At 37.2% G+C, this 11,772-nt stretch overlaps 1 protein-coding gene across 1 annotated transcript; it reads left to right on the top strand.

Moving 5' to 3' along the window:
- The first annotated feature begins 1,135 nt into the window (after positions 1-1,135).
- LOC105547326 (cyclin-dependent kinase 2-associated protein 2-like) lies at positions 1,136-10,845 on the top strand. The gene is made up of 4 exons (XM_011990871.1): positions 1,136-1,201; positions 4,590-4,673; positions 10,174-10,223; positions 10,377-10,845. The coding sequence occupies exons 1-4, from the start codon at positions 1,136-1,138 to the stop codon at positions 10,843-10,845; spliced, it is 669 nt and encodes a 222-aa protein (XP_011846261.1).
- Positions 10,846-11,772: the final 927 nt, after the last annotated feature.

Below are 11,772 nucleotides of genomic sequence, written 5' to 3'. Positions count from 1 at the left end.
TGCTTCCTGTATAGCCTATGTAATCATGAACCAATTAAACCTCTTTTCTTTATAAATTACCCAGTCTCGGGTGTTTCTTTATAGCTATGTGAGAATGGAATAATACCATCTAGTATAAGGATTTTAATTAAATAGCTTTACAAAGAATTTTTCTTCAGGTTAATATAATAATGAAAATGTAGCAGGTTAAAAGTTTATTTTAAGCAAATTTCAGTATTAAAAATAATAAGTTAGGCAACATATTTATATCCCTATTGTGTACATCAAGCAGAGTTCCATGACAGTAAATCATTACACAGCATTTCTAGGGAGATGCAACTTTCAACTACTAGCAAGGAGAAATTAAACAACTGAATGAAACTGTGCAGTATAAAATTGCCATTAGTTTTAAACATACGTATTTAAAATGTTCTACTGCCCCTATGTATGTTTACTTGTGAATACATAGAAGCACAGCATGTTCTTTATGGCTTGGACTTTGAAGCTTGAGTTTGAATGTGGCTCCACCACTTGACAAGCTGCGTGACTGTGGTAGATCACTTAATCTTTTTCTTTCTGAGTTCCTCATGTGTAAAATGTAATAATAATATCTAGCGAATAGTTTTGTGAGGACTCTGTGAGAAAATACACAGAGAGATTTGAGAACAATGCTTTAGACATATTGTGGGCTCAGTAAAATTTGTGTGATTCTTCTTATTTTACCAGACATGGCCACAAGAATAAGATATGAATATTGGCATGGAACTGGAGATGCACATTAATAGAGGAAAGTACTAAATATTTTAACATTGGTTTTCTCTGAGTGGTAGGATTATAGCTAGTTTTTAAATACTTGCTTTGTTTTACACATTTCCTCAATCAAGATTTTAATAATCAAAACAATTCAAATTTTGAAAAAAAATTTAAATGGCTCTTACCCCAAATCTCAAACATCCCTGTGTCCCCCAAGACAGTCTCGTTGTCCTTGAGATATGAAAAAACATCCTCCTAAAGATTCTGTGCTGTAACTTTGTGAAAATATCTCCTCAATAATTAAAGCATTAGCCAGTTGGCTTTTGCCATAAAATCATAACAGAAATGGCTGATCACCACATTATGTAGGAAATTTTGTATCCCAGGGCTGGAGATTAATAGAATGGCATATTCCATTGACATTGTCACACTAAGCAACAGTGTTCTCTCCATGCAGCCGCAGAAGTGGGTACGCTGTTCTGAGCCAATCTAAGGTGATTACCACGGAAACAGCACTCATTTTACTAACAGCAAGACATATTATCCTTCATGCATGGTCTAGCATCCAAGTTTAATAAGATTCTGAAAGTGAAATTGAGGACATTTGAGACAAGGACCCTAAATCCTGTGAGAAATATTTTATCATCTCCTATTGTTTATCACTTGCATGTCAAATAACTATCTCAATTATGCTAACAAATCTATTTATTAGAAGGGCAAGTAGATATACCACAACAGAAAGCAGGCAAAGATGATATTACACACTGAAAGTTTAAGTAGTAGAAAAGCAGCTCTCCTATGCTGTTGTCATTTGTGGAAGAAAAAATCAGAAGACAATTTAGTATTGGGAAGGCATAGACACATGAAATAGTAGTGCATAGATTATAATTTTGGGGAAGGCTAAGAGGGTACCAAACATCCGGACTGTCTTTAAGTTTAAAACCCATCAGAAGCTCCCCCATTACCTGCAGTAAAGTGAAAACTGCTTTGCTTAACAGGAAAGAGTCTTCATAATTTGGCTCCAGCTTTATCTACTTTCACTCCTATCAGCACTCTTGAGGCTTCAGCAATACTATAGTAATTGCTGATCGCTTAACACCTTGCTCTTCAGTACAGCAATGCCTCAGCACATGTTGCTTTCCACACATAAAATGTTTCTTTCTCCTTTGTTTACCTGGCTTAGTCATCCAAATCCTTTACAATCAAGTATTATAAATTCCCAAAAGTAGGACAGAGTTAACGATCCCCCTTTGTCCTGCCCATACCTTCCACATGCATATCACGTCAACAGAGGGATTATTGACACCTGTTTGTCTTCCTAGTAGACTATGTGTTTCATGAGAGAGGGCAGAGGTTGTGCCTTGATTATTCTTGTATCTCTTGGCAAGGTAAACAGGAGGTGTTTTATAAATATGTATTAAATGTTGACTGATAAATAAACATGCTAAACTAGCAATAAGAATCAATACTATGTTTTTAATTATCACAGGATTTAACTCAGAGGAAAACTACAGATTAATAAAGGGGGAGGAGTAAAACCAAATCACCCAGCAGTTATGAGCTTTATTTTCCTAATGCTTCATCAAATTTTCCCTGTGAACTAAAATTTACTTCTGTCTATAATCCTTCAACTTATTTGGGTATGACTTACAGCAGTATTGCTTCTTTGATCTGATTACCACCAGCCTACGAGAATCATAATAACAGCTGAAGTGGAATACCAAGGGTACACAGGACTGTTTCTCACCTGAATGGATGGAGGTCATCGACTGGTAGGTGCTCTCTACTTGCAATTATGCAGGTTTCTATGCATATCCTGTAAGTGCTCTAGGATGGAAGTATCAAACCAAGATTTCCCAGAACCAATTTAATCTCCAGTAAGTTTAATTTTTCAATTATCATTCTGTTTGGCTGAAATGGAATCCACATGGTCTTTTTAACTTTTGAAAATTATAAGAGTAAGTATTGAGTAGCATTATGAGTAGTTTTATTGATGTAAAACTCACAGCCTTTTTCCTATACTTGTCCCAGTCAATCAGAAGAACCTAGAGACTAGTTAAGCTTTCCAGCTTTATCCAATTAATATAAAGTTTCTAGAATAGCATTTATCTTATCAAAATATGCTATATACGACCTCAGTTCTACAGGACAAGATTTATTATATGAAAAGAGAATTATGTGACCAAATAAGTATACAGAACAGTGAAGATATTTCATTCATCAGGACTTCTCAGAACCTTTAAAATATTAAAGTTCTCTGGGAATCTCTAAGAAGACTGTGGATATATTATACAAGAATTTCTGCATATATCACCATGATGCATCTTCCCTCAGGCACCTCTATGAGTGGTCTATGAAATGTACTTTCAGGAATTCTGCTTTTCTCCTCAAAATAAGGGTATAAGGAATGTGAGATATTTCAACAGAATCATGGCAGTCTACTCTCGGTAAGACAAACAAGACAAGAGGACTGGTCACAGTGGCACCAGACCCTGTCACCAGAGTAATATATGTCCCCTAAATAAGAAACATGTATATATGTGAGTAGTCAAGTATTCAGCAATTGTTCTTTATCACATATAAATGGTTTTTCCAAATACAAAAGTGAGACAATTGTAGATAAATATCTATATTAGTTAAAATAAAATGGAACATTAAAATAAAAACTTTTGGGGTCAAAATAGGATGGTGAAGCATGCACTATGTCATCTAAAATTCTGTCTTAGAAATTCTTATGAAAGGATAACTTGTGTACAACAAATATTATACTTGATGTGCTCTGAATTACAATATAAACAATATCACCTGTGCATCCATGGGTTTTCATTCGGAATGCTAAATTGTATTACACAAATGAAATATTTGTTGGCTCTCACCTGTGTGTGAGCATAGATACGGAAATGTGACTTTGAGGGAAATCAATTGGGGTAGGGGCTAACACTGATGATCAAGGAAGGCAAAGCATGGAGTAGCACAGATTAACGTAGACTTGAGGTGTAAGAAGGCGTGATGGGAGCTCAAGACATGGGTAGGCAATGATTAATACTCAAAATTCCAGAGAAATAGTCACTCCAGATCTCTTCATGGCTAGAAAATATTTATCTAATCAACATAGGCTCAGCAGTAAGACTTCAGTCTGACATAAGAGAAACTGATTAAAATTAAAACACACTTCACATCTTAGAAACACTAGGGCTTGTGGTCTAAATAAAAAGTTCATGGAGACATTCGTGACATTAATTCCATATTCTGCCAATTACTATCTCTTGAGACCTTAAGAAAAGTTCCTTGTAGGAAACTCACAAGATATTTAAGACAATGAAATAAAATAATGCATATAAATGATCTAGAGCCATCCCTGTCATTCAAAACATGTTTTGTAAATATTAGCCATTATCACTGACAAGTTTACACATGGCAATTCAGGATTGAGATGAAGGTGGAGAGCTACTTAAATTAAACACCCAAGGTGAATATGCATTGGGAACTTGCACTGCAGGAATCTTTTTATGAGAATGAGGATGAAGAAAACAACTAAGATGCAGTTTAAACATCCAGGGGAAAACACTGAATCCTGTCCTACACCTTATTCATAGTCAGGCATCATTTCAGGTATAAGGCCAGGTCTTGACGCCCCTTGCAGAGCCACCATTACCCTGGTCAACTGGCTGAGTGTAGCCAGCAATGCTGTATTCTCTGCCTCTCCATCTCTCTGCCTCTCTTTTTCTCTTTCTTACACACACACACACACACTCTTTGCACACACAATTTGTTGGTCAAAGAGTGCATATGGGTCATTGGAAATCTCCATAAATTAATAATGTTCCCATTAATATTTTCCCCATAACTACTGATAGGATCAGCAGTATGTGCTCCTGGATTCTGGGCAAGCCAGTGTCAATGCAGAAGGTGACCCAAGTAATTCTGAAACACAGACAGAGGTATAGCTATCTTTGAAAACATTGTTCTCACTTCAGTCTTTTAGTTAGATTAAAAAAAAAAACACAATGACTCAGAGCAAGATTTGTGGATATATACATATATCTGTACTCATCCACCTTTATGTCATCTTGTCCTCACTAATCTATGTTTTATATTCGGTTCCTGTAAACATCAGCTCAAAATGGGGTAAATAGTAACTGTAACATTGAGTTTTAGAAAATAGACAAAATATGGATATGTGATAAGCAATTATCTCCCTTAGTATACACGATGTAAATGGAGGCTAAATATTTGCCTTTTGAACACTTCCAATGCAAATCGTTACAGCCATTGATTCACCTATGAAGCTAACACTAATTCTAAAAATCATTCTCTGAATTGTTCTTTCTTTGGTTAGAGTCATCCTTTTGACTGACAAGCCCCATAAAAGCTTTCCAAGTAATGCAAAGAGGTTGCTAAGTGGAAAATATTTCAAGAGCTCTGAAAATATAAGCTTGACAGAATTCTAGCCTTGAAACCCTCAGTTTACAAGAAAATTTATTGTACACACATGTTGTAGCAGTGGAACGCAGTGTGTGGCATTAAATCTAAAAAAGAGACAGCCAAACACCTACAGTTCTATGCTGGAAGTAAAAAACTATCACCCAGAGAAAGAAAAAAATTAAGTACCAAGAAAAAAAATGACTCTAAAAAGCACCATGGGAATATTATAAACTATTATTTTCCGAGCTCTGAGTTTGAGCTAGTAAGAGACCATCAGCTTTTTCAAATGGCTTCAACAGATGGAAAATAAAAATTACCAATGGATACACTGGAACCTTGTTTTACAGCTCTATACAGTTGAGACACATTACAAAGCAAAAAGTAAAACTGAATACCCTACATAAATACAGATTTTAACAGTTTTAGAGGTGACAAGTATGTAGTTGGCTAGAGAGGGAAGACATCATAATTTTGTGCGACACAGTATGTCAGTTTGTGCAACTAGGAAGCCACCATTTCCAGAGGAAATCACAGCAGGTGTGACAGTCAACAGTAGTACCTCATTCTGCTCTGCACACAGTGGCTCACCTGGCTTTCCCTGGCAGTGAGTATAAGGTTCATTCCAAGTGTTGTAAAAGTGTGCAAGGACCGTCATTAGGAAACATTGGAAAAACACAGTCTATTACATAAAATTTAGTAATATTGCAAGTGGGGATGGCTTCATTAACACTGGTTCTTTGTGGCTCAGGGACTTAACAGCTCTTAACGCTTGTCTTGGCCCTGAAACTATAATTTTCAATAGTGGCATCAAAATACTTGTTACAATGTCAGGTGTGAGAGACACAATAAAAACAAATAATTAGAAGCTATTCTCAGCAATATGAACTCAGTCAGAATTTTACTTTAGTGCCCAGAAACACTGTGAAAGAGAAGAACAACCAGCAGAAAATGCTCAACACTCAAAGCAGCAAATCACCATCACTTGACTTTGTTCACACTCTTTTTCAAGTTAGAAACATATATGGGGGCTAAGTCATATATTTGATCTGTTACATAACAAATAGCAACAGAACAAGAACGGTATTAGTAAATATAGTCAGGGGAATACAAATGTCTTTAATTCCTTAGCATCATAATATGTGGTTTCATGTATTCTCCATAGACTATTGCAAGGTTCAAGATATATATATATACACATATAAAGGACAAATAAGAGAAAACATCAGGCTTTTTATGAGTTCTGAGTTAGGTGATTACCTTTCCTGTCACGTTTCCTACATGAAGCTACAATATTATTTTGCTGCACACATTCTCAAATGAGCTCCTTTGTTGGGATATATACACACATACATACATACATACATACATACATACATATATATGCTTTGAAGAAAAGACTCAAGTACTAGTGTTTACCCAGTAATAGCAAAGCCCTATTCACAACACCAACAAACACATAATTAATACAACTAATTCCAAATTGTGCCAACTAGATTGTTATGCTGACCCTACAGGACAATTTATTATATTTCAAAACAACTATTAGTAGCATATGCAAACAAAATGTGTGATGGCTTCAATTTTAATTTGGAGTGTGCAGCTGGGTGTGTTGTTTACCTACCGTCTGTTAACCCTTCCTCCTTCTTACCAAAACCTGAATTTTTTTAGGTACTCACACCTCCCACAAATAGCTCAAATGACTTACAGGACACAGTATTTCTAACTGCCAGTATTTATTCCTGAAATGCTCATCCATCCATTATGACATTCAATGGGAGATATTGCAAAAGCAGAGAGTTGAATATTTTTCCACATTATTTTCTAGTCATCTGGGTAATGTTCAAATTTAAGCAGCAAATGAGGCTTTTTATCAAATTCTAATAGTGCAATTTGTTCTGATGTCCACCCAGACATTCCAAGTGAGTCAAGGCCAGGTCCTGTTATGGGACCTTGTTATAAACAAGATATTTTTATAGTTCAGCCCACGCTTCTTAGCCTCATCTAATATTAATCTTCCCAAGCCCTAGGAATATTGGCAATGTTTACATTGCTGACAAGGAGCTTAGGAACAACACTGCCCCAGTATTACCATCTACTGGATAAGGCTGTTATCATGAGATTGACATTTGATGACATTCATTCGACGATGATAACACCATAAGAGAGATATTAATTTTGTTGTTTTAAACAAATGTCCAAATACCCTGGAAAGTGCTCAGCTTTTAAGATGACGTCACATGCTGCTTCTTATGAGACTTCCACTATTCAAATATTTTTGGAACAACTCTGTAGAAACTCTGTAGAAGGTCAACTGGAAGCCGCAGAAAAGGAGCTTGCTTTTTTATACACTATGTACAAAATGATAGTGACTAAAGCCAAGGTTATCCACACAAACACTTAAGATATTTCACTTGTGACCAGCCCTAAACCATGCCATCTGGGTACAAACTAGAATTGCATCATGTTTCCACATGTTGACAGTGGTAGAATTTTGACATGAAAATACTTGTTTTACTTGAAGATTTTCAAACATCTTATCACTAAATAAATTTTTGAAGTAAGTCTCTTATATGGCTGTATTTACTGGTTTGGCAACACTAATCTGGACACCTTTGCTAACATCCTGTTTATTTTACTTGCTAACTTTTAGTGACTCATACTAGAATATAAGCTCCATAAAGCTATGGATTTTTTATTTTTTTATGTATCCCCAGTTCAGAAAACTGTGCCTAGTATATAGTAGGCACCCAAGAGTTATTTGTTAAATGGATGAGTGAGCAAATGAACCTAGAACACAGAGTTAGGACACATGCTCTACAAAGGAATACCTAGGATACACCCTGCCAAGTAGCCAGCAGGCATAGCACTAAGAACAAAGATAAAGAGCAAATGATCACAGCACATCTCTGGCTTGGTAACTTGACAAGGATTTCTGCATCTTCAAACTTAACCACAAGAAGCATCTTTATGTGCTGTGACATTAGCATTAATATTAAAAGTTAATTCATTCTGAGAAATTGATAATCTTGTCTTCTTTGATTTTTGGGTAAGAGTTTCTAGATGTCCTAAAGGAGGATTCATGAATGATTATTGAGCATGACATCATGGTCATCAAATTATTTCATTCATGGTACCCAGGGAGACCCTAAAACTAAATTGTCAAGTGCATCACTCAAAAATAAAAGTCAAAGTGTCTGGGACCTAGAGACGTCAATAACAGGATAAAAAGATCTTGAAATAATGACTGAATTGGTAAAAAGTCTTAAAAGGTGAAACTGAGATCCACATATTTGAGATACAGAATTTATATCCAATTGATGGTGAGGTAAAAAATGGAGAATAAAAACCACATCTCATAATAATGTATTACTAAAATAAGTAAATTTTATATAGGTCAATAAAAAGTGTGCCAAGAGATAAACAAGAAAGTGCTTAATAATATCAATTCATTCAAGTATGAGTGACAATCATGTCAATTTTGTTTTCTGACAGTTGCAGCTTGCTTTACAATTAAGATATTAAAAAAATAGTGTGAGGTAGATATGTCCTTTTCATCTTCTTTACAATGTACCTGAGAAAGAGTACTTCTTACCTTTTGCAATAAGATCAATCAACAATGACACCTAAGTAGCTGCCATTGGTAGGCATGATTACAACATTTTTCACGTGGCTCCTTCATGTCCTCCTTAGTGGCCAATTCATAAGGGCATATCACATAGCACCAATGACATTTCCTTCATGAAGTCGCTCTTTCTCACAGTAAGGTGCTTACCCTTAAAGTCTCCAGCTAACATCCTAGAGGATACTGTTTCTATATCACTACACTGAAACAAAACAAAACAAAAATGTATTCAGCAAATTTACACTTTATTATAGGGCTAGACCCTTTGGCACAAGTTATTTTATTTTAATCTTCACTACTTTATGAGATAGAGATTAATAGCACTGGTTTATGAATTATGAAGTTTAGTGGTTGTGACTTGCTGAAAGTTAGACAGTTGGACCATCAGCTTGGCTGTATTGATCCCACATCTTTAAGTTCACAGCTTTTTATGCTTTCCCCGGCAGTCTTCCTGCTGAACTTCTCAAAGTTGTTCTGTTCTCAACAACACACTTTCACATTCTGTATTATTGTAGTGATTGTTCAATGAATATTCTGGAATAAGTTTTCCCAAGAGTCAAAAATAAGTTAAAGACCTAATTCACAAATGACAACACCCATAGTACGAAAAATAAAATAGCTTGGCCACAAGTGTGAAAGACCATTTCTTCTGAAAAATGACAGTCAGCACACACAGACAAATGATTAGTCCTCCCTGATTCGTATGCAGCTAGTAGCTTGTCTGAACCCTTCAGGTTATGACCATGACACTTGGATACTTTTGTCTTGCTTCTTAATTGAAAATCACATGGTAACGATGGCCAAGTTCCATATAGCACAATCTCATCATCTCTCAGGGTCAATCAATGACTTCAAAGCTGTCTGGCACTAATAGAAGCACACTCAAATAGCTTTCAGGAGAACACAATCACTGCCTTTCTCTTTTCTAATTTTTTTAGTACAATAGTTTAGAACAGTGTAGGGGAAAGCATGTGACTGGAAGAGATGGAGTTTTTTAATCTTTTTTTTAATTTTAGTTCTATTACCCTCTAACTGGGTTACCTTGGGCAAATCTCTTAACCTCTCTGGGTCTATATATAATAACTGCAGATAATGATACTTGACCTGCCAACCTCACAGGGCGGTTAGGAGAATCAATTGTTAGAAGGTGACATGTAAGTGTTGTGCAAATGTAAAAGGTTGGGCAAGGAGACCTGGAGATTTTCAATCAAGAACCTGACTTTTACTGTCCCATTCTATTTTTTATTCTACCTTAATATTCTAGTGAGGAAAATCACCCATGTCAAATTCCACAGATAACATTGTAACATTGATTTCATCCCCTTTCTCTATACTTATATTTTAAAAAAGATATATGCTGTTAATATAAAATTGGATTCCTTGTTTAGTGATTTTTCACCCCCTGCTCCAGCTCCCCTGGGCCGTGCACCCCAATCCCTACCAGGTGAGGATCTAGCTCCACTCCTGCTCGTCTACAGGACGGTGGAGACCTCGAAATGAAGACAACCTGAGTTCTGCAATATTGGCCTGCCGCCTACCCTCGCTGAGCCTCAGTTTGCTGGCCCCGCTGGTCCATGAAGTGGGCGTGGTCACGAAGCGTCCCATCGCCTTCGGGCTCAAAGTCAGGGGCCGCTGCCCCTTTCAGACCACTGTTTAACGACTTCGGGCCGCCTTCCATGGGCTTTGTGCGGGAGATGAAGTCACCAGCGCCCAGGACTCCCAGAATACCCTACAAGGACCTGCTGTCGGTCATAGAGGAGATGAGCAAAGAGATCCGGCCCACCTATGCTGGCAGCAAGAGCACCATGAAGGGCCTGAAGAGAGATATCATCCATGCCCGGGCCCTAGTCGGAGAGTGCCTGGCAGAGACGGAGTGGAGCGTCCGCACGAAACAGGAAGCCCCTCAGCCTCAGGGTCTGGACCTTTCCTGGCCATTGCAGAGCACCCGCTTCTCCCTGGCCTTCATCCCGAGCTGCACTAGCCATCCTGGACTTCCTGTCCTGTGTCCCTTGGTGGGTGCCCTCCAGGAACCAAGGTGCGGCTCTCACTCGAGGTGGCAGCACTAACTGTGCCACCCCCAAAAACAAGAGTTAGCAGCGAGGTCCCGGTGAGTGCCACCCATGACCTGCCAACAGTGTTGCCCACTGGAGCTTTCTGTGGCCCCACTACGCAGCTCTTCCCAGCACTTCCACTTTGTCCTGAGCCTCCTTCTCTCCCAGCAGGGGCTCAGGCCTGGCACCTCTCTGCCCCATGTCCTGGGCCACAGTGACTCTTTTCTCAGTGTGTCTTTTGCTAAATATGCCCTTTTCATATTAATAAAAGATGATTTGGAGTTGTGCTCTCAAAAAAATGTGATTTTTCACTTATCAAGGACATTTTGCAGATTATTAGTCTGTGAAAACAAATATTCCACTGAATAAATATTTAATTTCTGAACGTTAAGGTTTTCAACTTTTAACCATTATCAATAATTATATGATGACTGTCCTTTTATGTAAATTGTTGCCTGTATGAGTATTGCTTTATGATTAATTCTAAGTGGAATTTGTGTGTTAACAATTTTAATATTTGTAAGTCTTTTGTTGCAAAAAATTGCTTTCATAAAATTGTATAAATGTAAACTCCCAAAGACTGTGAATGAAGCTCTCTATCTTACATCACCCCCACCAAAGTGAACATCTTATGACACACAGCACAATACAAAACAATACACGGCATCTGCAGAGATGGGGAATACAACAATGGTTTGTAGTCAAATCTCAGGTTAGCAGTAAATAGTTTCATGTGGCTATCAGATGTGTTCCAGCAGCCTGTGGTGATAATACTTAAGGGACTCAGAATTTGCATCTTGTCTCTGATTATTTACTTATGATAGATTTCTAAATATAAATTCATTGGAATAAAAAATACATGAACAAGTTTTTTGAAACCCTCTTTATACATATAAACATTCTCACATTGCTTTCCACAAGCTCATGTTGGTTTAGGTTTCC

The sequence above is a fragment of the Mandrillus leucophaeus genome, unplaced genomic scaffold, assembly GCF_000951045.1.
Source record: "Mandrillus leucophaeus isolate KB7577 unplaced genomic scaffold, Mleu.le_1.0 Scaffold385, whole genome shotgun sequence".
Lineage (NCBI taxonomy): Eukaryota > Metazoa > Chordata > Mammalia > Primates > Cercopithecidae > Mandrillus > Mandrillus leucophaeus.
This window is presented reverse-complemented; position numbering and strand designations above follow the sequence as displayed.

What these genes read in the sequence shown, in the direction of transcription:
- LOC105547326 (XM_011990871.1), top strand. Translation starts at nt 1,136, where the DNA reads ATGGCATATTCCATTGACATTGTCACACTAAGCAACAGTGTTCTCTCC. An exon ending in CCATGCAGCCGCAGAAGTGG is followed by an intron (nt 1,202 to 4,589) that starts GTACGCTGTTCT and finishes AACTACTGATAG; the next exon opens with GATCAGCAGTATGTGCTCCT. An exon ending in ATTCTGAAACACAGACAGAG is followed by an intron (nt 4,674 to 10,173) that starts GTATAGCTATCT and finishes GTTTAGTGATTT; the next exon opens with TTCACCCCCTGCTCCAGCTC.